This window comes from Myotis nattereri (genome assembly GCF_964212035.1).
Source record: "Myotis nattereri genome assembly, chromosome: 7".
NCBI lineage: Eukaryota > Metazoa > Chordata > Mammalia > Chiroptera > Vespertilionidae > Myotis > Myotis nattereri.
In genome coordinates this window covers 49,444,179-49,471,003 of record NC_138082.1, presented here as the reverse complement: position 1 = coordinate 49,471,003, position 26,825 = coordinate 49,444,179, and the positions used below count along the sequence as shown (strand labels likewise).

Here is a 26,825-nt window from a genome sequence, read left to right as displayed (position 1 = left end):
CCTATAATTCTGATGTTGGTACGCTTGAAGTTGTCCCAGAGGTTCCTTACACTATCTTCATATTTTTTGAATCTCTTTTCTTTTTTCTTTTTCGGTTGGGTATTTTTTGTTTCTTTGCATTTCAAATCTTTGACTTGATTCTTGGGATCCTCTTGTCTGCTGTTGGAGCTCTGTAAAGTATTCTTTATTTCAGTCAGTGTATGCATAATTTCTAATTGGTCCTTTTTCATGACCTCCATGGTCTCACCATACTCCTTGAGGGATTCATTAAATTTATCGACGGTTTCCATAAAATTCTTGACAAACCTTATAAACGTGGCCTTGAACTCTATATCCAGTCGTCTGGCCTCCTCCGTTTCTGACAATTGTGACCTGTTTCTTTGTCTCCGCATTTTGGCTGCTTCCCTGTGTTGATAGAGTGGCCTGCGCGCCAGGTGTCCTGTAGGGCCCAGTGGCTCAGCCTCCCCAGTTACCCGGGGTGGACACTCTTGGTGCACTCTTGGTGCCTCGCTTGTTGTAGGATCACTGGGAGGAATTGACCTCCAGGCCAATTGGCTGTGGGAAGCAGCTGTGTCTGAAGTGGGAGAATGGTCCCCCTCTGACCACTGGGTACAGTGGCTCCTGGATCTAAGGAGGTGCTAATTCAGCCCCTGCCTGAGGCCACACAGCAGGAACTACGAAGAGGCTCAGCTGTGAAGCAATGCAAGCCGCTGCGGGGCCTTGGGCCTTCTCTTGGAAGTTCAGGGTCTGGCTGGCCTGGCTGCAGTTAGGTAATTATCAGGTTGCAAAGTTCTGGGGCATTCACATGCAAAAGCCTCTGCCACAGCCCGGGTGGGGCGGGGTCTCAGGGAGTCAAAGGGCCTAGAAAGAAGCAATGGCTGATTCTCCGCGCCCGGAGTCGCGCGTCTCAGTGTCCCGGCAATGGCTGCAAGCACCTCCGAGGGAAATCTGCCCCCAAGTTCGCCCGCTGCCGCCTGAGAGAGCAGCCTCTCCCCGTATGAGACCTGGGTCCCCAGAGACTTCCCGGAACCGGAGATCAGAGCAGTCGGGAGCTTGTGATTCAAAAAGACAGCCGCGTCCTCAGGTGCCACCCCCTTTCCGCGCGCGCGAGCCGCCGCGTACCTCTGCACTCAGCCTCCGCAGCTCCTCTGGCTCTCAGCGTGCTTTTCTTTTCTTCTAGTTGTAGAAATTACACTCAGCCAGCCTTCCTGTTGTTTTGGACGATGTTTGCTCCGTCCTTTGGGCTAATTTTCAATTGTTGTGGGAGGCGACTATTTCCCGGTGTTTATCTATGCCGCCATCTTAGTTTCTCCTCCTAGGGTTTCTTTTTTTTAAAAAAGACATTCCTCTTCTTTTTCTTTTTCTTTTTTTAACAGCTTTATTGAGATATGCTTTACATACCATAAATTTCACCCTACAATTCAATGACTAGAATATTTATAGAGTTGCAGTGTCCCCACAATCTAATTTTCAAACATTCCCATTCCCCCCAGAATAAACCATGGACCCCTGAGCAGACTGAGACGTTCATCCCTTGTGCCACAGTCTCACACATAGGGTTTGATGCTCATCTTTTCCTGCAAATTTCATCTTCATTTTCTTTCCCCATATTTATGCAGTACTGAGCAGCTCTTTGCTTGTGAACTGTGAAGTCCTAGAAGGCTCTTCTTTTCTGGAGTTGCTTTTTTATTATTTTTAAGTGTCTTAAGTAGAGGAGAACAGATGGTGCCCCCAAACCTTTGGAAGTAATCAGTGCAATGCAGAGCTTAGGTAATTGCTTTCATGTGAAAATGGTTGCACCAAATCCATGTCAAGAGTCTGAAATATTCCTGACCTTCACTTCCTGTTGCCAAGTCTGATGTAGTCCAGGAGGAGCTGCAAGACAGTGTGTTTCTTTCCACATACATCTGTGTCGCAAAAATCCTAATGTCAACATTAGCACTCTGTAAGATTATTTGTATTTGGAACAATCCCTAGAGAATTTTGGGTTGCTAGAAATCATTTTTGACAGCTTGTGACAGATATAATCTGACATCTATGTGTTCTGGACTCTTAAAAGGTGACCCACGATGATTTTCTAGCAAACATATTTTTACCAGCTAAGTGTCCACATTGCAAATCATTTCTCATAAAAGTGCTTTAAACCAGCCTTTAACTTTCTGCCAAATGCATAATTTTTCAAGGTCATAGATTGCTATGAACAGCCTCAACCTGAACCTAGATCTCTATCAACACGTAAGGTTGTGACCACAAGCATGCCTTGAGTTGTCTTTTAATTGTGTGCACCAATTTTAAATGACTCTTACCATTGAAGGTAATCTAACTCAAAATGAGGCAGTTTGGAGTAATGGTGAGGCCTGCTGGCTCCAGAGTCAGACATCTCAAGTTAAAATCCTTGAGTTGGCCACCTAGTCCCTTCTGTAAAACAATGAAGAAATAGCAGGCATGTTTTAAGAATGAAACGAGATGGCCCCTAGAAAACTCTGACTGTAATGCCTGGCATATATGACTTGTTCAATAAACACCAGCTATGTTCATCGGTAGTATTGCACGATGGCCAGGAGAGCATTATCAAGTGGTAATTATTTTCAAGGTAGAATATGACTCATAAACATTTTATGTTTATGTAAAAAGGCAAGGAAGGATGATATTGTTCTGTGCCTCACACCTTAGCTTTCTTTTCAGTTCTTTGGCCTTGGGAAACAATCATTTCCCAAGAGCTCATTGGGTAATTAAAGATTAGTTTAAAATTAACACGCCTGTATATGCTTTGGGCATGTGTTGCTCTGGAGTAATCAGTAACTTTAGTACATAGTTTAAAAGTTGTCATAACGGGTCTTCTTTTGAGGAAAACATGCTTAACCTCGGCTCTAGGAAATGACCAGATGAGGGGGATCTCTCCGAAGAGAGGAATAGCCATAAAGTGTGCACAGGTTTCCTGTAGCCCTGGGATGCCATTAGGAATCGAAGTTTGTTTTTTAAGTGGGAGCAAATGAATAACATAGTTTTTCCTTTGAAGACTGCTTTAGTCACAGTATTGTGACAAGATGTACTGAGAGGAAAATAATATAATTAATATATGGATTGAATCAGGCAGGAGAAAAAAGGCTACTACACTGCTTGAATAAATGAGGAAAAGAGGAAGAGTTGAGAGAGTATTGATTTTTTTCCCGTTTCTACAAGGGTTGTGGTTTCTCAGCATGTTTTAGCTGATGAATGGCAGGGAAGGAAAAGTCATTGTGAGGGATAAAATTCACCTCATGGCATTTTCTGGTTTGTGCAGTTGAAACCATGAAGATAAATATATTCCTACAACTGTCTTAATAAAATATAGCAAGTATATTTCAACATGCAATGTTAATATGTACAAATACCAAGAAATAAGGTCCCTGGTTGCTGGGGAATTGTGCTTTCCCTAGGGCACAGGCCAGGGTGTCATCCTGAGCTTTTTCCAGACAGGCTGGCAGACACATGAACCTTACACAGGCTGAGTGAGCAGAGCAGGCTCCCTGTGCATGTTTCCTTGGTCTCAAGGAAACACAAAACCAAAAGGACATAAGCCATGTCTTCGAGAGGCTCAAAGGCTAATAGGTAGATTAGACATAATAGTTTTACTCTGTTAAAAATTAAAACTCTGCCTGATCAGTGTGGCTCAGTAGTTGAGAGTCAACCTATGAACTAGGAGGTTATGATTTGATTCCTGGTCAGGGCACATGCCTGGGTTGCGGGCTTAATCCCCAACATGGAGCATGCAGGAACCAGCTGATCAATGATTCTCTCTCATCATTGATATTTCTCTCTCTCTCTCTCTCTCTCTCTTCCTCTCCTTTCCTCTATGAAATCAATCCATTTATATAAAAGCCTAAGCAACTGTTACAACTGGTCAACCAGTTGCTATGACATGCACTGACCACCAGGGGGCAGACACTCAACATAGGAGCTGTCCCTGGCAGTCAGTGTGCTCCTACAGCCAACCTCCCACTGCTGGCCAACCTCCAGCGGTCCCTCCCCCGGATTGGGCGAGATGGCCCCCAATCGGTATGATCACCGGCCAGGCTGAGGGACCCCACCCATGCACAAATTTGTGCACTGGGCCTCTAGTAAAAATATATTTAAAAAAATAAAAACTCTAACAAAAAAATCTTTTACCTCTTTTCCCTTCCAAGTCCAGACCCATTAAGCAATTTACCTTCTACCACTCTCTCAGTGCCTGTTTCTAAGTGGTTTTTGGTGATGAAAAGAACATAAAATCAACTTTTGCATGCTGGCTCAGAATCAGAAGACCAACTCTTTTCTAAATAAATCAAATAATAAAATAATGGCCTCTACCAATTAAGGTCTATGATCCACCTGAGGCCATAGCTGCACAAGCAGAATTCAGTTGATTGGTAATATCTATTAACCAAAACATCCCAGTTCCTAACTGTGCCATACAGCAGACCAGCTATGCTTTACACTAGCAACTCAGGTGTTTGTTTTTTTAAATTCAACAAGAATTAGGAATACAAACTCTAATCCAGCTGTGGGTTTCTAGATGCCTATTTAACAGATTGATTCATTTTGCCTCCACTCTTGCACTCAAACCTATCACTTTATGCTTACCATTGCCCATTCTATTACTGCTTTTCACACCTGTGTCCTAGCCACTGCTGCCTGGCCACTTTGCAGCTGGCGACCTCCTACAGCTGTTTCTATCTGTGTCTCCTCTCTTCTTACACATGTCCACCTTCCTGTGGTTCTGTAGGTCAGGGTGGAATCCTGTACCTTCTTTGTACAGAAATCGATTAGTAAAGAATTATATTTTGGGAACAATTTGTTGCTCAAGTTGTCAAATAAATTAACTGCATGTAGTACTGCTTGTACCAATATGAGAAAAACAAAGGCAAAACACAAACTAAACTCCATGACAACTTGTACTTCTCAAGATGAAAGGAAGAGAGGTTTCTCTACAAGCCCCAACGAAACACTAATTGTTCCCCTGTGTCCATTAAGGCTTGCATGAGTCTGGTCTGTCTAGAAAGGCATCCACAATCTTTAAAAAGCCCCTACTATGTGCCACTGCCCCAAGGTCCCCTGGGTTGGGGTACAGGAATGTAGTGGTAGTAGGTTTCAACGAGGCCTCTGTCTGCTGGTTTCTATATCAATCTGGATATAGAACCAGGACATCTTTCAGAGTCCCTGACACACCACCTCCTACATCTCCCCTGACTGGATAAGGAATCAGAATCAAAGCACTCTCCCTGTTAGGCTGGGACATGGAATCAGTGGGAGCTCTGGTCACCTATGCCCTCAGGGAGGTGGTCCTTAACACTGGTGATACACAGAACTCCCCCAGAAAGCCCAGGTAATTCTGATTCACTAGTTCTGGCATGTAATCAGAGACCAGGGGATTTTATAGCTCTCCAGGTGGTTCTAATGTGCAGTAATGAGCATGACAATTCAAACCTGAGCCAAGATTTGTTATCCCAGAGATGACCATGCCCCTCAGTCAACTCAACCCATCCTTGGGCAAATATCAGAGCCTTCTAAAGACATCATCCTACTATGGCATTTTAAATTCATTTATTTTGTACAGAGGACAAATTATAATAATTTGAATACTATAAATCATCATTTGCACAGTGTTCAGAAATATTTGGGGGAGCTTTCAGAGACTTTGATGAAGTCCACTTTAGGCTGGGGTTCAGTTTGTGAGCCTAACATAGACAGTTGTACCACTATTCCAAAAATATCAGCAAAGTTTCCCCAAATCACATTTTCGTTGTTGGTGGTATTGGTTGTTTTTTTTCTTTTGGAGGATCAAAAAAGTTTTCCTTTTGTCCTCAACTCCTTTTCTTTCTGTCTTTATTTTTTCTAGGCCTTTCATAACAACATAGATATTATAATAATGAGAAAGTATAACATCAAGTCTGGGTACAGAAAATAGAGGGGAAAAATCAATAATTTGTAGGAAGTAGGGAGTGTGAAAATGTATGGATGAGAGAATTATATAAAATTAATTTTTCTGTATCAAAATCAAACTCAAATATGTTGATTTCCTCCTATAAAAACAGTGGTGAGACAGACAATAGCATTTTGCACAAAATGCAGGTTAAATTACTTAAATAAAATGATCATGAGTGCTGTATTTGGCTCCTATGCTCATTATAGTATCTATTTTTATAATTTTGAGATATGTGATCAAATTTATCTTTTAGTATTTCACAGATCACACTGCTTGAAATAAGTGTTAAAAACCTGTCATTCCTTCGAAGCCTTTTTGAATCTCATCTGCTCTGACCCATCCTTATAGAACAAACTGGGGCTCTGGTCATGTGTTCCCAGCAAGTGTGTAGGTGTTCTGTCCTTTACAATGCACTAGTATTGGTAAGCTTAGTTGGGACAAAATCCAGTACAGGTCAAAGAGTATGTCCTTAAATTTCATCTGATTTATTTCTATAAATCTATAGGAGTTAAATGGCTCAATTTTTATTACTTGCTGGTGTATATTTTTATGTAAAATATGTAAGCAACTACTTAAAGCAAATAATTCTTCATCCTTTTTGTAAGAACCTCTTTGCAATTTTGAGACCACTTTAACTTCTGCGATTGATTTTTCTGTTTGTTGAATCTTTGCACTTGATGACCAATATTATATTTCTAGAAATGATGTGTCTCTGAACCACCAACTCTTAAAAAAAGAAAGCAAAATGTGTAGTTATCTGATATAATAGTGAAAGGATATTATGATGAAAGATCCAGTGATATTTTAAGAATTAATATATAGTAAAAATTTCTGCACATGCATATTAATTTTTGGATTCTTTAAAGACATTTTGTAACTGTGCAGTTCTTTGCAATATTTAGTTACTTAAGAATAATGGCTCTCCTTCTTTCTTGTCCCTATTCTATTTCATTTTTTAATTAAATTTATTGGAAACATTGGTTATATAAGTTTCAGGTGTACAATTTTATAATACATCATCTGTATATTTCATCATGTGTTCACCACCCAAAGTCTAGCATCTTTTCATCACCATATATTTGACCCCTGTGACCCTCTTCATCCCCCCTGCACCTCACTTCCCCCCTGGTAACCATCATACTGTTGTCTGTGTCCATGATTTATACTCCCCACCCAAGCAGACCAACATATTTTTACAAAATTATCTATCCTGTTTAAATCAGTCAGACTCTGATGCTTGAAATTGAAAGCTAACAGTAGATTAAATCACTGTGAAGTGTGGTATCAGTTCATGAAAGATGTACCATAGAAAAACTGGATTAGATGATCACAAAGCCACTCTTCAGCCATGTAAAGCATTTCCATGTCCCAGGAACCAGAGGATTGGGAAGAGTTATAAAATGCACAGGCACCTCTTTGCTTATTTCTCTCTGAATAACACACACACACACACACACACACACACACACACACACCAAATCCATTAATTCCCTAGTGGGGGGAAATGTTTATGTATTGGAACTGCTTCTTTTTAGTTTCTGGGTTTAATTCTATAATGAAAAATTCATGGTTAAATTCATTGACATAGCCACAGACCATGTACTTTCATTCACTTTTTTTTTTGGGGGGGGGGGGAGCTTGTTTAGTATGTATACAGAGTAACTGGGAAAATAGCTCACACAAAGTAGGTGTGCAATGAATATTTGTTACGTAAAGAAAGCAAACATTAAAATAGCACTTGAAATAAATTTTCACATATATTAACTTACTTCCTCCTCACAATAACCTTCTGAACTAGGTACTATTATTATTACTTTTTTTTTTTTTTGTACAAGAAATGGGCTCAGGGAAGGTCTAAGTAACATTCTAAGAAAATGAGCAAATGTGATCCTAACCAGGAAGACTAACTCCAGAGTGTGTGTCTTCGTTTTTTTATTCAGCTGATAATCATTAAGCATCTACCATATGTCAAGGACAAAATATGTAATGATGAGTATGATATTAATTTGCCCTCAAGGAGCTCACTCTATCAGAGACAGCCATACAACAAATAATCACAACTACAATATAGGAGATTCGATGAGAAAAATATAAATGAAGTTTGTTGGAACACAAGAGGTTGTGATATACTTAATTTAGATAAAGGATTGTCATAAAGGACATCTGGGGACAGAGAATGCTTCAGCTTAGAATGAAAATAATTTTCATGAATTTGCATTATAGGCTAAAGAAACAACATATGTTCCTTTATATTTGTGAATAATATATTTGTGAATATGACAAGGCATAACTGAGGCATGAAGCTTGAGATGTAGGCAAAGGTCAGTTAATAGAGAATATTATATGCTATGTTAAAGAACTGTTACTTTTTTCTATGGCAATCAAGAACCATTAAAGAAAATTACACAGGGGAATAATATGAATAGATATGTACGTAAGAAAGACTTTCATGGCTGTATAGGATTGATATTAAGGGGGTCAGGGTTGGACAGAAGAATAAATGTTAGGCGACTACTGAAATAGAAGATTAAACCTATGAGGACTTAAATGGTTCAGAAGGTTTAGAGTAAAGAGGTCATAGGCTCAAGAGATAATTAAAGATAGAAATTTGCAAGGCTTGAAAATCAATTGAATATTGGTGATGGAGAGTTAATAGTGAAGGGTATAATAATTATGTTTCTCTATTAAGATACATGTTACCTCTGCTTTTTCTTGAGAGTATTTTCAGTCATTTTGCAAGCTTTTTCTATGCAGTTTCACTGCTTCTTAATACTCTTGTTATCCTCTTTCATTGTATTTTTATGTTGATTTATATCCTAGTGTTTCTTTGGTTTTAAGATGCTTTATGTCTATATTGGATTGAAATACTGTGTAACATACATCAACATAAAACTTCTGGAAGGCATCCTTAACTGCAAATTGAATGTTTTTATACATCCTGTTTTTTAGTTTGTAAAATAAATATTACTTATATAACTAATATGTTTGATGGCCCTTTGAGAGTGAACTTCTATATACTCTTGTTATGAATCTTCAGCATTTTTGACACTAGAATGTGGCTCTATAATTAACACTTTTTGGAAAGAAGAGGACATTCAGAATTCTAGGGGTTAAAGCTGACACTGCTTATTCAGAAACCTCTTTTTCAAAGTCAAATATTTCTACTTTTAAATTAAGTATTTTTCAAATGATAGGTTTTGCTTTTTATGGTTAAATATGACCAAAGAATAATTGTTTTGAGTCAAGAAAAAGTTGAAATTAATTGAATAATGATACTTTTCTCATAGATTTATATAATAACCTCTGTAATTCATGCATCTATAGGTATAATAAATATTGTCTCAAGAAAATTTCCAGCTAACTGAGCCTTTTTATTCTCTTAAATATATGTGTATATATTTTTTCTATTTCATGCAGACATAGAGATAGATAAATAAATGACTGATAAATAATATATAGATATATAACTTTGCAGGCCAGAAGGGATTGGCATGAAATATTCAAAGTAATGAAAAGCAAGAACCTACAACCAACATTACTTTACCCAGCAAAGCTATCTAGAATTGGACAGATTAAGAACTTCCCAGACAAGATAAAGCTTAAGGAGTTCATTATCACCAAACCACTATTACCAGAAATGTTAAAGGGTCTTCTTCAAGAAGAAGAATGAGGAGGAGAAGGAGGAGGAGAGAGAAAAAATATGAATAATAAAAGGCAATTAATACATATCTATCATTCATCCACATGTTCATTGCAACATTATTTACAATAGCCAAGATATGGAAACAATCTAAGTGTCCCTATTTGTGTACATTGAAAATAAGGATTAAATATTGTTTTTCATTGTCACCATAAATATCTCAACTTAATTTTTTATGTAATAGTAATTCTGCCCAATTCACTCGAATACTGTTTTGAAAATGTGCTGTCCTGTTTTGAAAGGTTCTTTACCTTTGTGTATGTGATTGTTGCCTTAATGTATACTTTGGTTTCTTGGTACAGGCTTCTCCTCCCTCTCGTGATGCCAGCTCCTCTATACAGCATCACAGCACTCCCCATATTTTTCCATAGATGCTCTGATTACTTGCAATTTTATCAAGAGGCCTTTTTCTAACTACACTTTGTAAAGTGATTGTCATGTTATTGTTATACACATTAGTTTCAGTAATGCCATCTACCAATTATGTAATGTTCAAAGATTCTCACTTGAAATACCAAAAAATAAAATCCTAGGATTATGTGGAAACATTTTAGAGTCTCAATTTTTAAACTAGATTTTGATAAAATCATAAAATTTTCCTACTCCTAGAAAAAAGATGTGACTATTTGCCGATGCATTCAATCCTCCTATCTACCAGGAAGCTAAACATTGGGATTTGAGGATCCATGAGTAACGTTAAAGGAGATTTTCCTATTAGAAAATAATGACCGTGCAGTGCGATAGAGATGTATACTGAAAGTACAGAAATACGAACAGAAAAGGAGGCCCAGCCGGTGTGGCTCAGTGGCTGAGTGTCGACCTATGATCCAGGAGGTCACAGTTCAATTCCTAGTCACAGCACAAGCTTGGGTTGCAGGCTTGATCCCCTGTACGGGGTATGCAGAAGGCAGCCGATCAGTGATTCTCTGTCATCACTGATGTTTCTATCTCTCCCTCTCACCTTCCTCTCTGAAATTAATTTTTTTTAAAAAGAAGCTGAAATAGGTAATTCTGTCTAGAAAAGTCAAGAAAGGTTTCAAAGCAAAAATAATATTTGAGCCAAGACTTTAAAAGCGTATAAGTGATTGTGGAAAAACCTTAACTTAAGCTCAAACCCCAGGGGTGTAAAATGTTATGCTGTGAATTTTTAAAGTAAATTTTTTAAAAATAGAGAAAACTCAGGGGGGAAAAAAAGGGGGAATTTGAATATATCAAAATCTAGACAAACACAATATATCAATCACATAGTTTTATGCTCATCACTTATAAAAGAACTGATTATTCCTTCAAACCTTGAATCCATTGACATTTTTGCTAACATAAATAGCACATTTTGTTATTGTTACTGTCTGACAAAGAAGAGAATAACATTAATATATCGTAACTCTCTAGTTTTATTAAAAATGAGATTAGTGATGGGTAAAATTGCTTAATTACTGGCATTGAATATAAAATGTTTTTCCACTCTATTGAGACAGTTATCATTAACTATTCTGCCAGTCTTTCATCACATATTTTTTTTCTATTGGCTATAGTTCTAGGAGTCAAAAATAATAGTGAGTCACCATTAAAAAAAAAGTCTGTCCTTCTCTTTCCTTGTTCATTATACTAGAATGAGTTTGTAATTTTGGGGGGTAGAAATGTACAAAGTCTTTTTCTACAATGATAATAACAATGACAAGATGGATAGGCAGAATGTGAATTCTTTCCTGTATGTCAAAATCTCCTTAGAAGAAGTGTATAGATTTTTGTAATGTGCTTGGCTAATACATGAGCTGATATCAGATGGATACATAGTGGAGGAGGGAGTTAGTACTAACCCCCCATTTCTAACTCCTGGTTAGTTTACCTGTGACAAAAATGGCATTTTGTCTCTTGCAGTCTTGTCTACATTTGAATTTAATTTAAGGAAGCAATTTCATGAATTATTTTTTGTGAATTTATATGGTGTTCTGGCCAGAATTCTTTATTATATGTTATTTGATTAATTTTATTTCTTCCTGAGCATTAAAATGTTTCATCCTCTTACCTAATCCTATACTCTAGAGATACCTGCAATTGGGAAGAATGAAAGTCAGATTTAAAATCCAAACAAAATAGTTGCAAAATGATGGAAACAAAATCTTGCAATATTTTTAAGAGAGACATTATTTAAGTTACATTAACCAGGGGGCAGTAAAATTGATGCATTGAAACAAATATATCAAATTTATGTAGCAATTACAGTTCTATTTAGCAATAGCACATAAGTGCTGAAGTAGAGACTTATAACTCTTAACTTGTACTGTATTTGTGTCATCTCTTACAAGAAAATATATTTAAAGATGATAGGATGGAGTGTTTTTACTCAAGTAAATATATCTATCTAATCTAATAATAGACAAACAGGGTAATTGACTGTACCTTCGCTACACCTCCCATTGGCTAATCAGCGAGATATGCAAATTAACCGCCAATAAAGATGGCAGTTAATTTGCATACATAAGCGCGAAACGGCGGAGTGAAGACTGAAGGCGGCTCTGGCCAGAGTAGCAAAGGCGCTAGAGGCGGTTCCAGTCGGAGCAGCGAAGGCGCTGAAGGCGGCTCTGGCCGGAGCAGTGAAGGCCTGGGTGCCAGGTTCCGGAGGAGAACTGGTACCGGCAGCCAGGGGAAGGGAAAGCCTATTGCATGAATCTTTTCATGCAATAGGCCTCTAGTATATATATAAAAGTCTAAGCAACTGAAAAACCAAACAACTGGTCACTGTGATGCACACTGACCACCAGGGGGCAGATGCTCAATGCAGGAGTTGCCCCCTGGTGGTCAGTGTGCTCCCACAGCAGGAGCTCCACTCAGCTGACCAAAGGGCACCAGACACAGGGCTCATGGCTGGCGAGCATCGCTGCAGCAGTGTGAGTCTGCAGCAGGCACGGTGGGGCTGGGATGAGCAGGAGTGGCAGGCAGGAGTGGCAGGTGGCATTGAACTGCCTATTTCAGCCCAATCCCCGCAGGTACATGCCAAGGGACCCCATTGGTGCACGAATCTGTAGAGGCATAAGTATTAAGTATAAAATGTTTGCCATGGAAAATGATAATTTTTAAAATGTATCGAAGATACATTTATTTACTCCTAACATTTTGCATTTGTCTTTCTAAACACTCAGATCACAATACTGACTTTATTCTTTCAGCCTAATTATTGGCAACAAGTATCAGAATCTAAAATTTCTGTGGGTTTCAGGCAAGTTTTTTAAAAATGTCAGCTTGGTGCTAAATATGAGTGAGTGATGGGAATGCTGACTAACTGAGAAGTACATGCCCCAACTAAAAAGGTTGGCTGCCAGTTTGGAATGTGAACCCAGTATTGCCAGATCTATAACATTTTAAAAAGCAGGCAGAAATCTTGATTTTTGTCTGTGTTAACTAATTCAAAACTTTTTGCAAACTTTGAGTGGGCCAAATAAGCATGCCTCTGGGCCAGAGCTTGTCCCCTCGGCAGGATTCTATAGCAATGACCATGGTGCCCTTCAAGAAGAATCTTGGTATTGGTCAGATTCCCACTGTCCTCGGCTCTTTCACTTTCTGTAAATGTCTGACTGCTGGCTGGTTAATCATAACTTTAACCCTTATACCAAATACTCTGGGGAGGGAGGGAGAGCCATCCACTACAAGTCCACTAGCAAAAACAAAAACAAACAAACAAACAAAAAACAACCCATAAGTCAAGATCTCATGATCTGATTTTAAACTTATTCTTGGCTTAAAGGATTCTAATCTGATAGTTTAAAACTATTCAACTCCACGTAAAACATAAACAAAACTTTAGTGTTCCTATTTGAGTAGTAGTAATGCATCTTTGCTCACTTGATTATTCCCTATTGAGTCAAATTTTTCAAAATCAGTATTTGTTAGTCATGCAGATGTCAAGATAAAAATGAACTCCCAACTTCAAAGGACTTAATATACATGTGCTCCTGGAGAGTCTTTTGTCCTAAGATTTTTAGCAGTATGTCAACTGCTTCATCATATCAGTCAATCTGCAGTCGTATACTTGTGTCAGACCACATTCTGTAGGAACAGCAGGACTGGATCAACAAAATTAACAGGACCTTTAAGCTTCCAGTTCTGCCAGGGTCATCTGTGCTAACCAAAATCAAAAGTATGCCTATGTGTAAAGAGAGAGAGAATGTGGTCTGTTTATCCTGCTTATATTTAATGGTTATATTCATCAATTGAACTCTGGATGTGTCATCTAACTAGATGGCCAACTTAAAATCCAGATGTCTTTCTGTAACATGAAAATTAGGCTTATAAACAACAAAATATATTTATTTTTCAACAAGAATTTGCATTTTCTTTTTGAGGTGTATATTTCTCATATTGTGTACAAGATGCTTCATTAGTATTTTTTTTTTTTTTCCTACTATGGGTGGCTCTCAAAGATCTATGTCCTAATCCCCAGAATTTGTGGAAATGTTAAATTACATGACAAAGAATAGTTAAGATTTCAGGTGTAACTAGGGCTGCTAATCAGTTGACTTTTTGACAGGGAGATAATCCCAGATTATTCAAATTATTACAAGGTCCTTAAAGTGGAAAGGGGGCGGGGGCAGTTCAGAGGAGAGAATCAGAGAAATGGCAGTGTATGAAACTCTCAGCTTTATAGAGAAGGGGGCCATAAACCAAGGAAAATGGGTACCTTCTTGAATTACAAAAGGATTCTCCCCTAGAGCTACAGGAAGGAATGCATACCTTCTGACATCTGCCAGTACCCAGTGAGACCCATTTAGGGCTTCTGACTTGCAGAACTGTAAGATACTAAGTTTGTGTAATTTTAAGCCACTAAATTTGTGGTAATTTGTTACAGCAGCCAAGCAAACTAAATTTTTTCAGATGCCTCTATCACTGAAATTGCATTAATAAAAAAAGTTAAAATTTTCAGACTTTTCTTAAGGTCTGTTTATGCATCCATTCACCCATCCATCCATCCATCCATCCATTCATTCATTCATTTTCAGGAGGTAATCCGCAGCAGTCAGCTTGACACTTCAAGAAGCAGCCAGGAAATGGGAAGAAATGAACAGGAAGCTTCCAAAGCACACAAAACGGATGTTCTTGGAACAGAAACGGTAACTACTTAGAAAGACATCACTTTCCAAACAGTTTTCAGAACGGTGTGGAAATTTTTACCTTGCTATAAGCAATTGCTTTACTTGTCCTTTACATATTTAATATCAATTCACATCAGTGTTTCCTTTCCCATTTTGGAGTTGACAATCTTTGAAAAAATGAAACAAGCACCCGAAATATATGAGTGCACTTTATGTGTCAATCCATACATGTTCTGTTATAGCCTGAGCCCATGCATTAAAATATGAGGTAAAAGCATTTAACATCTCTCAATGTGCACTAAAGTCTTGGATGGAAATCACTGTGAAATAATAAATACATGTACAGTACTGAAATCATTGACTTCCTTAAAATAATTATTTAAAATTTTCTTTAAACACAGGTCTCTCATCTTGAAAAGCACACTGAGGAAATAAACCAAGCTTCCCAGTTACATCAATATGTCCAAGAAACAGGTCAGAGTCTGGTATTATTTGACCCAAATATTCCTTTCTTCTATTCATATGTCTGTGTTTGAATGGAGGACTTCCAAAGCACAATCCTCTCACTATGCAAAGTTGACAACTGTGACTCATCATCCCAAAGGGAACAGGGTAGTATTTCTGTGTATAATTACGTTCTACCTGTGGTGATAGATGCAATAAGCTTCTAAAATAGTTCATTGCTCATCAATCTATGATGTATTCCTCCTAAAAGCCAGGTGATAATCTAACCACCTCTGTATTGCTTTTTTGCCTTAGGGAACTACAATAAAACTTGATGTTCATCAAGTTCCTTGAGAACAGCTATGTTATCTAGATTGTATTACTTTTAATAACAGATTTAAGCATGTTTAAGGCCACTTCTCCAACCTACAGATATGAGATTAAACTAAAGACAAATCTGTGCAAGTTTGCATAAAATGTGTACTGTTTGTCTTGCCTATACAAGGGGAATGAGGAGTTTTGTTGTCCTGAAGAGCTAAAAGGGAAGATTTAAGCCAACTGTTACTGAAATGTTATTTGACTATATCTGTATTTTGGTTTTTCTTAGGGAAATTGGTCTTCCTTTTGTGTTCTACTCCTGCTCTTTTCTTGGTTTATAACTTTTACATTTTTTCTTGAATATAAAAGTAAAACATACTTGCAGAAAATTTAGAAAAAATATATATATACATATATAATTAAAATAAATAACAGTTTCATCACTTGTGACTTCCCATTCAGAGAAAACCACCACTATTTTTTGTCTATTTCGTGACCTATGAACCTGGAATCTTTTTACTTAACTTATATGGTGAGAAGTTTCCCATAGAACTATAATTTCTTCTCAAATATCATGTTTATAGTTACATAATATCTTTGATGCTCTTTCCTACTTGTAGTCATAGATACACCTGAGGATGAAGACATTCCAAAGGTTTCAACTAAGTTTTTAAAAGAGCAATTTGAAAAGTCTGCCCAGGAAAAGGTCCTTTGTTCTGACAAAGAAGCAACCCCAGCCAAGCAAATTAAGGTAAGATAATTTTTCTACATATTAAGTATGAAACTAGATGTAAATGCATAGCCTATTCAAATTATTGAATGTTTGAGATGGTTTTTCAACAACAAAAATATTCTGAACATTGCTTGTTCTGTCTCATAGAAGAATATTCCACTACTTGAGGAAAGCAGTAGAGTTAGAACTTTTCTCACTAGAGAAGATCGGGGAGGAAAAAATCATGTATGCTCTAAACTTTAATAACTAATATTAGATAAAATAATAAAGTCACGTTTAAATGCCAGATACCTAAACAAATAAAACAACCAACAAAAAAAAAGTACTTTAAGACTTTTTTGTTTCCTTCTAGATTACTCTGCATAGCACATTAAGTAAAGGAGGAAAAATAACCAAGGTTATATGTATATGTTAAACTGAGTCACTGATGTATCAAATGGGAAATATAATTCAAATGTGCAAATAGAGTATAGGAAAGGCAGTAATGAATACTGAATATTGCTCCTAAGTAGGTTTCTAAATGGAGTGTGTCCCCTGTTGTTCCCAATGGAAGTTTCAAAGCAGATGGACAGGTGAAGAGCAGTGCCTAGGCAGTCTCCCCCTTCTACCCATATTTATAAGATTTGATTTTCTCTCCCTTAAAGATTGAAAGTGAATATGAAGAGATTTTAAAGCCATCATCAACTGTGGGTACCTCTTCCACTTTTTGCACTTCAACCAGCCAGAGGAAGGAAACATTAGCCACAAGATATAGTGACCACAGTGCCACTTGCTCAACTCTGGCACAAGTTCATGCCAGTTCTTCAGAAAAGACAGAAGAATTTCCTCCTCCCCCACCTGATATACTTCAAACACCATTAGAGGTGACAGCATTTTCCCAGTCCCCTGAATTGCCCAGTCCTCCTAAAATACCACCAGTCCCCAAAGAATTATATTCCAAGCAAAGAAATTTGTATGAATTAAACCGTTTATATAAACACATCCATCCTGAGTTAAGAAAAAACTTAGAAAAAGATTATATCAGTGAAGTTTCTGAAATTGTTTCTAGTCAAGTGAACACAGGGAGCTCAGTTTCAGCGGATGTACAACAAGCCCGGTATGTTTTTGAAAATACAAATGACAGTTCTCAAAACACTCTTAACTCAGAAAGAGAGCACGTGGAGTGGGATGAAATTCTGAAAGGAGAGGTGCAGTCCATAAGATGGGTCTTTGAGAATCAGCCATTAGACTCTATCAACACTGGCTCTCCAGTTGAAGATAACGTCTCCAAGGGCATTGCTGATCAAGAAATCATTGCTGGTGGTGATGTGAAATATACCACATGGATGTTTGAAACCCAACCCATAGATACACTGGGGGATCATTCTTCTAGCATTGAAGAAGATGCTGAAAAAATTCCCGAGCTAGCCAGAGGAGACGTCCGCACAGCCCGGTGGATGTTTGAAACAAAGCCGTTAGACTCAATGAATAAAATGCATCAAAGTCCAGAGGAATCAGTGATGACTGCCGTAACAGACATAACTGGGGGAGATGTCAAGACTGTGAGATACATGTTTGAAACTCAACATCTGGATCAACTTGGGCAGCTTCATTCAATGGATGAGGTTCACCTCCTACAACTCAGGTCTGAGCTCAAAGAAATTAAGGGAAATGTTAAGAGAAGTATAAAATGTTTTGAAACTCAACCATTATATGTTATTAGAGATGGTTTAGGTAAAATGCTAGAAATTAAAACTGTTCACAGAGAAGATGTTGAAAAGGGTGATGTGAGAACAGCACGTTGGATGTTTGAAACACAGCCCTTGGACACAATTAACAAGGATATCACTGAAATTAAAGTCGTCAGAGGAATATCCATGGAAGAAAATGTCAAAGGTGGGGTGAGTAGAGCAAAGTGGTTATTTGAGACTCAACCTTTGGAGAAAATCAAAGAAGAGTCAGAAGAGGTCACCACTGAAAAGGAAACAATAATAGGTACAGATGTCTCCAGAAAGTGTTGGATGTTTGAAACACAGCCATTAGACATTTTAAATGAAGTTCCTGATGCAGGTCCTCTAAGCTCTGAAGAGAAAATAGGGGGTGATGTACAAACTACTAAGCACCTATTTGAAACACTTCCAATAGAGGCTTTAAAAGATAGCCCTGATGTAGGAAAATTTCAAAAAATCAGTGCCTCTGAAGAAGAAAAGGGGGATGTTAGGCACCAAAAATGGATTTTTGAAACCCAACCTCTGGAAGAAATTAGAGAAGATAAAAAAGAATACATACAAACAGTGAAACTTGAAGAAGTTGAAAGAGGAGATGTAAGAAATTACACACATATCTTTGAATCAAACAATTTAATTAAATTTGATGCATCCCATAAAATAGAGGTGGAGGGAGTCACAAGAGGTGCTGTAGAGTTAAATAAATCACTCTTTGAAACAACACCCCTTTACGCCATTCAAGATCACCTTGGCAAATATCATCAGGTAAAGACAGTCCAGCAAGAAGAAATCCTAAGAGGTGATGTAAGAAGCTGCAGGTGGCTTTTTGAAACACGGCCCATTGACCAATTTGATGAAAGCATTCACAAATTTCAGATAATTAGAGGAATATCTGCTCAAGAAATACAAAATGGAAATGTGAAATCTGCTAAATGGCTGTTTGAAACCCAACCTCTTGATTCAATTAAATATTTTAGTAATATGGAAGAATTAGAAAGTAAAACTGAGCAAGCTACAGATATTGTTAAAGGGGATGTCAAAACCTGTAAATGGCTTTTTGAAACCCAGCCAATGGAGTCTCTTTATGAAAAAGTTTCATTAATGACTGGCAGTGAAGAAATTCTTAAGGGAGATGTCAAAGCCTGCACTTGGCTCTTTGAAACCCAGCCACTTGATACCATAAAAGATGACTCTGAAGCAACAGCCAAATTGCAAACTATAAAACAGGAGGAGATCCAAGGTGGGGATGTTCATACAGCACGTTTTCTTTTTGAGACAGAAAATTTGGACAGCATACAAGGAGAAGAAGGAAAGGAAATCAAGGCTGTGCAACTGGACATCCAAGCTGGGGATGTCTCTAGCATGCGGCATAAATTTGAAAATCAGTCCTTAGATTCTATAAGTTCCAGTTCAGAGGAAGTTTTGAAAAAGATCAAAATGCTAAAGACTGAAGATATTCAGAAAGGCAATGTTTTAAATTGTAGGTGGCTTTTTGAAAACCAACCCATTGATAGGATCAAAGAAGGCCAAGAAGATGAGGAATTAGTTAAGACAGTGACAGACATACAAGGTGGGGATGTAAGAAAGGGGTGCTTTATCTTTGAGACTTTTTCTTTAGATGAGATTAAAGAAGAATCTGACTCTATCAGCACCAAAGAATCAATTACTGAAGAAGTAATAAAAGGTGATGTAAAAAGCTACAGAATGCTCTTTGAAACCCAGCCACTCTATGCAATTCAAGACCAGGAAGGGCATTATCATGAAGTGACAACAGTTAAAAAGGAAGAGGTAATCCACGGAGATGTACGAGGGACAAGGTGGCTTTTTGAAACAAAACCATTAGACTCCATTAATGAATCAGAGACTGTGTATCTTATTAAATCTGTCACACAAGAAGATATTCAGAAAGGAGAGGTTAGTTCTGTCAGATATAGATTTGAAACACGGCCACTAGATCAGATTTCAGCAGAACCACGTGATATTGTGCCCACTGTAGACCATATTCAAGGTGGGGATGTAAAGACAGGTAAACAATTTTTTGAGTCTGAAAATTTTAATAAGAAGGCTTATATAAGAACAGTAAGTGTCAATGAAATACAAAAGGGCAATGTTAAAACATCTACTTGGCTATTTGAAACCCACACTATAGATGAGCTGAGAGGAGAAGGGTCAGAATATGAAAATATCAAAACAGTCACTCAGCAAGACGTGCAGAGAGGTGATGTTAAGCAGGCAGTGTGGCTTTTTGAGAACCAGACTTTGGATTCTATTAAGGAAACAGATGAAAGTGTCACAAAAATCACCAAGGAAGAAATCCCTCCTTCTGACGTCAAGACAACTACATGGCTGTTTGAAACCACACCCCTTCATGAATTTAATGAAAATGGGGTACAAAAGGTGGAAATTATTGGCAAAAGCATTAAAGAAACCTTAGAAGAACTCTACTCTCAAAAAGTTATAGAGGCTCCTGGAATAATCATTGAAGCTGATGAAGTTGGAGATGTTCGAATGGCGAAATATAAGCTGATGAATCAAACATCTCCTGAGATACAGAAAGAAGAAGTTATCAGGGTTGATCTTAGAAAAATAATGCTGGGCCTACTTTCCAAAAGAGACGATACGCAAAGAGAGATTGTGGTTAGTGAAGAAGAGAAGGGAAATGTTAATTTGACCAAAACTCAGTTATTAAACAGGTCAACAGAATGTCATGCTGAAAAAGAAGAGATAGTGAGTGGTGATGTGCAACAAGCGATAAAAAACCTATTCTCTGAGGAAAGATCTGTAAAGAAAGGCATTTTAATTCAGGAGGATGAAAGAGGAGATATTAATATGACCATCTATTGTCTTCTTCATGAAAATGCTGGTGATACAATTGAGCGTGAAGAGGTAATAGGGGGTGATGTAAAACGTACCATTCATAATTTGCTGTCTTCCATATCAAACTATAAAACATCTGAAAGGGCGAAAATCGATGCCTCTGAGAGGGGAAATGTTCAGTTTTTCACAACATGCATAGAAACTGGTGCTTTGGATTATCTCAAACAACTCCATCTAGGGTCAGATGAAACAGTAACAGCTGGGACACAAGAGACAGAGGAAGAAATAATTGGTGGTGATGTAGAGGGCACAAAACTGTTACTAAATAAAAGGCAGTCTCAGGTTGAACGTACTGTTAATGAAACTGATATCGTTCCAGGAGATGTGCAAAATACAGTGAAAGTTTTCATGACAGAGCCTCCTAGTACAGCTTGTAAAGCACCCAAAGAAGAAATTGTAAAAGGTGATTTGAAATCAACCCTAAATTCCCTCAGCCAGGCCATAAATCAGAAAACAGTGGCTAAAACAGAAGAGATTATAAAAGGTGGCATGCTGGCCACACTCAAGTCACTTAAGGAATTAAGCCAACCATATAAGGCATCTGACCAGGCCAATGCCATCCCTGATGATTTTGAGAAAGCTATGGAATGCCTTGAAAAGACTGCAAACACAAGGACAGAAATCCTGAAAAAGGAGCTTCTCCGAGATGACCTTGAAAGCTCATTAAGAAATCTGAAAGAAGCACAAAGAGCTTTCAAAGAGGTAAATAAAAAAGGTGCAGTCAAAGAAGGTGTGCAAGCTGCGATGGGAGAGTCCTCACAAGAGCAGAACACAGAGATGGCTGTCCAGACAGACAGAAAATATGTTCTTCAGCCGAGACCGGGACCATTGGAGCCAGTAGCCAGGTGGCCAGGGGGTACAGACAGTCTCAGCCACACTACAGGTAAATCTTGTCACGGGAATTTAATAGAAGAAAGAACTGAGGTTGATCTTCCAAAAGCCCCTAAAGGCACTGTAAAGATTGTCGTAGATCGTGAACAAAACAATGATGCTCTTGAGAAAAGCCTTAGGAAACTATCTAATTCACACCACAAGGCTATTAAAAATGTATTGGAATCAGGTGACAAAATGGGTAGATGGACTGATACGACAACAGAGCGGCATCTTAGAGATGAACATATAAGTAGACAATTGACTTCAACTGTGTCAGTTAAGGAAAATCTAAAAACTAAGGAATCAGAGACAGTGAACAAGCAGAAGAAGGATGCTGTCTTTAACTCTACCCAATCTATTGCTAAAGCAGTTGGAAAGCAACAGGCTCAAACTTGCAAACTGAGGAATGGGCACCAGAAGACTGAGTCTTTCCCTGTAAAGAGCTCTAAAAATATAGAAAACAGTAAAATATCTATAAATACACAAAGCTCTACTCGTAGTCCAACCCAGGGTCCAGTCAACAAGATGGTTGGAGAAACTGGTGAAGTTTCAGGGGACTTTCAGAAGCAAACCTTATTACGTCAAGAGATGAAATATTGTAACAAAGATATAAAGAAAAAGGATGTGAACCCTCAGCCAATGTGGCAGACTTTGCCTGTAGATCAAGACATATCAAATATAACAGAAGTCAAAGTCTTCCCAAAAAGCCACAATAAATTTAAGGCAACTGACAAAGAGCAGAAGACTGATGTTTATCTGAACAGCCAGGACTTTCTAATGAAGACAAATACTTCCACAGACTTAAAAAAGGCAATGGAAATGTCCTTTAATCAAATCAACTTGAACCCTGAAAATAATGTAAAAGAAAGTGAGTGCCCTCTTCCACCTCCTTCTCCACCTCCTCCTCCACCTTCCAATGCATCATCTGAAATAGAATTTCCTCTTCCTCCTCCACCGCCTTTAATGATGTTGCCTGAAAAAAATGGGTTTCCTCCCTCACTGTCCACAGAGAAATTAAAGGCTGAATTTGAAAATTTCCCAGGCCTCCCTCTCCCTCCACCACCAGAAGATGAGAAAGCTGAAAGAGAATATCAGTCAATGTTTCTACCACCTCCCCCTCCTCCAACTCCATCTCTAAACCCAGCACATCTCCTTTCCTCCTCTGTTCAAGAGGAGCACAGCGGCGCATTCGTACAGTATTCCCAAGAAGAAGCCTCAAGGGCTCAGCAAACTCATTCTCAAGCTAAAATCACAACAGGAAAATCAGGAAAACGTCTGCCACCTCCCACATTACCAAAACCCAAACTCCCCAAGCACTTAGAAGACAAAAGGTTTCATGGTTCCCCAAGAACTGAACTGAAAAATTCCCTGACAGATATGGAATGTAAAATCACTCCCTCAAAGGATCAGAAAAGAGTAATAACAGTGACTAGCAATGAACAAACAGAGACGAAGCAGAACATATCCAGGAAAAGTCTTTCTGAAAGAAAACAATTATCTATGGACTCTACAAGGTCTCTCTCACAGACAATTTCAGAAACTTTACCACCCAAGGAAAAACAAGGAAAAACACCTCTCGTCAAATCTCATTCATTTCCTGCGGGTTCAGGACAACAAAGTCCAAAACCTTATATGAGAAAATTTAAGACACCTTTAATGGTTGCTGAAGAAAAATATAGACAACAAAGGGAAGAGCTTGAAAAACAGAAACAGGAGAGTTTTTGCTACAACATAGTCAAACCAGAATGCCCAAGCCAAAACATATCAGAGTTGGAAAACCAAGTGCTGTTACAAAAAACGCATGAGGCAGTTCCCCTCCCTGGAATGGATTCGGGGGTCACTGTGGCCCAACCCCATCCCGACTCTCAAGTACGAGGAGTGTGTACTGATAACAAGCTTCCCACACCAGCAGTACCAGTTGCCGCCGAGAGGCCCCAATATGTTCTAGCAGCCTCCGAAGACAAAGATGCCATGAAAAAGGAGGTTGTACAGAGCTCCAGGGACGTGAGACTATCTACGTCAGCTGGTGACATTCAACAGAGTCGCCAAGAATGTAGTACACAACAAACACAGCAGAAGTATCTGGGGCAGTTGCACTTGCCCCAAAGCAAACCAGCTTCCCCAGGTTTCAAAGTTAGAACCATCAAGCTCCCAACTCCAGATCAGAAATTACATGAGACAGACCACAGCTACGAAAGCCATAAAAAGCATTCTGAAGTTGATGTGCAAACCATTACCAAACAACAGCATCAGGAAACCGAGGAAACAGAAGCAAGCACTGAATATAGTAATAAGCAACCCGTGGCTGAAAAATATCAGCAATTGCCTAAGAAGGAAAGAAGAGTAACAATACAATTGCCTGTAGAACTCTCAGGGAAAAGCCGTGAAAGTAAGCGCACCATCGTTCATGAGAAGCAAAGAGAATTTAGAGAATCTGAGAGGGGAACACTTCTAGAAAGTGAAGGAACCATTCAGGGCCCACCGGCCATTAGTCCAAAAGAAGAGAGACTAATAGTTGAAAGCAAACAAGAACATTTAAATAAGTCGGCACAGAAGGTAGTCAAGCAAAAGGTTACAGAGGCACATATTGATTCACAGACTGAGAATTTTCAGCAAACACAAATACAGAGCTCTGAAAGTCAAGTTGAACATAAAAAATTGCCCCAGCCCTACAGTAATCTTCAGGAAGAAAAATGGCTTGGAGTCAAGGGCATACAACAGAAACAAGTCTTTTCTAATACTAAAGATTCAAAGCGAGAGATTACACAAAACAAATCTTTATTTTCCTCTGGGAAAGAATCCCAGAAGGATAATGGAAAATGTGCTATAAATATATTGGAATTTTTGAGAAAACGTGAAGAACTACAACAGATTTTGTCTAGGATAAAACAGTTTGAAGCAGAACCAGATACAAATGGCCTTAAAACATTTCAGACACTGTTAAATATTATTCCAGTATGGCTATTAAGTGAAGAAAAAAGAGAGTACGGAGCTCGCATTACTGTGGAGAATAACATAGAGAAAATCAAAGAAGAAATAACGCATATTAAAACTCAAGCAGAGGACATGCTTGTGTCTTGCGAAAATATAATTCAAACAGCCATGACATCCTCTAAAGCAGGAAAGCAGAGAAATAAACCCACTGAGCTTAATGAAACATTATCCAAAGTGCCTCATGTTAATGTCAACTCTGATAAAAACACTGAGCAGGAAGAAAATGCCATTGTCGAAAAAACACAGCACCACCAAATAGAAACCCACTCTGCAGCGACTACTCATAATCACATGAAGACCCATCAGAAAATCAAATTGGAGAATAGCAAGATTCCCCCTCCCTCCTTAAAAACACGCGCACCATCGCCAACTTTTATCACCATCGAGTCCACCGCCCGACGAAGAGAAACCTCTACTAAGGAAGAGCTTTCTCAGGCCCCTGAAAAGGAGAGTTTTGCTGAACCATCGCCAAGAACGCCTGTGTCACACACATCCAGCATTCACAGCGCGACTACCTCCCCTTCTCCACCCAGGAGTCGCTCCGAACAACTTGTCAAACTCAAAGACACCACTGCCAAGTTAGCCAGGGGGGCCATCCCCTGCTCCCCAGGAACCCCGGTTCCGATTGTAGAGAAGAGGTCCGAGGTCATCCCCTCGCCTGCAACCCTTCGCCGGCAGATTAAGATAGAAACTCGTGGGAGGGACTCTCCTACGATAACCATACCGATCAGTGTGAATCCTGTGGAGAGGGGCTCCTTCCGAGAAGCGCAAGAGGAAGTGAGGAAAGTAGAGGAAAGGGCGACTTACCTTCTCCAAGAGGGAGTGGATGCCGCCCAAGGCCTGGTGCCGGACACGGAGAGTTTCGACTCGGTGGAAATCATCCGCAGGGTGGAGGGGCCTCGCCGGGCGGAGCACACGCAGAGGTACGAGGCGGCCAAGCGGACCGTGCCAAGCGCTGGGCCGTTTGTGCATGACCCCGACGGTGACATCAGCAGATGGTTCCGGGGACTGGAGGATGGCCCAGTCTTTGAGGCAAAGTCAAATACCAGAGTTTATGTCAATGGAGAAGCAAACCGTAATGAAAAGCAAGAAAGCCGTACGTTTCGGAAGGAGGAATTCGGATTGACATCTTTAGAAAACTCGAGATTCACAGGCTTTTCCATTCCTGGGGGGCCGCCCAGGGCCCACGCTGAAGCGAGGCCTCCAGGGGAGCTCTTCTCCGGGGTGGAAGCCTTCGAGAGTCGAGTTGTTGGGTCCAAGAGGACAGTGTCTCCATCGCTCACCTCCGAAGCTGGCAAGTCGGGCTTTAACTTCAAGCACGCTCCGCCCACCTATGAGGATGTCATCGCTGGCCATATTTTGGACATTTCTGATTCGCCTACCGATTTAAGGCGGAATTTTCAACAGACGTGGCAGGAGAGTGAAAGAGTCTTTGAAAGCGTGGGATATGCGACCTCGGATGCTGAGACGAGAACCGCCTTCCAGGAGGACTCTGCCTTCCTAAGTGGTAAATGAGCTTGCAGAACGTGAAGTAAGATTAACCCGTTTAAAGGCACGTGCCCCAGAGCTAAAGTGATTTGCAGCTAAAAGAGTGCGTGGAAGTAACCAAATTATATAACCTAAGACTAACAGCTCTCCCTTGTCGCCAATGTCCTCTTTACAATGCTTGCTTTACTACTTTCTCCTTACAAAAGCATCTACTATGATTCGTCTGCACTGTGTGAAAATAACAAATACTATCACCTATAGAGATTATTGAGACTTATATTTGTCACGGTAAATAAGGGTTTGGATAAAGCAGCAGATATAATAATTGTAATTGTGATAGTATAAATGATTATATATAACTATATACTCATTAATAATTGTTCACCAATGTGACATTGCTAATATTCCTTATTAAAAGTTATTATTTTATCCACTTATTTAAGATAATAGTAGGTAATATCCCTTGACCTACTATTGATATATTTTTAACTGCCAGACTTTAAGTGGTGTTTGCGTTTGAATTCAATACAGCCTGGTGATAATCCAAGAAACACTTTATACTCATCATATGCGCTTTAAGGATTTTATTGATTGGTATTTTGAAAAAAGGTGTAGGTATGGAATTAGAACTTTTATATTATTTAATCATTGTTATTGA

At 38.9% G+C, this 26,825-nt stretch overlaps 1 protein-coding gene across 2 annotated transcripts in view; it reads left to right on the top strand.

The window, feature by feature from the left end:
* The window catches only part of XIRP2 (xin actin binding repeat containing 2), a gene marked incomplete at its 5' end in the record, with an annotated part of 257,546 nt that overhangs the window by 218,721 nt on the left and 12,000 nt on the right, over positions 1–26,825 (top strand). The window contains 4 exons of one of the 2 annotated variants that reach the window (XM_081095195.1): positions 14,642–14,752; positions 15,136–15,208; positions 16,117–16,247; positions 16,874–26,186. In XM_081095195.1, coding sequence (XP_080951321.1) covers positions 14,642–14,752; positions 15,136–15,208; positions 16,117–16,247; positions 16,874–26,186 — 9,628 coding nt within the window. The remainder of the gene's footprint in view (positions 1–14,641; positions 14,753–15,135; positions 15,209–16,116; positions 16,248–16,873; positions 26,187–26,825) is intronic. The other variant, XM_081095194.1, reaches the window with a different exon arrangement.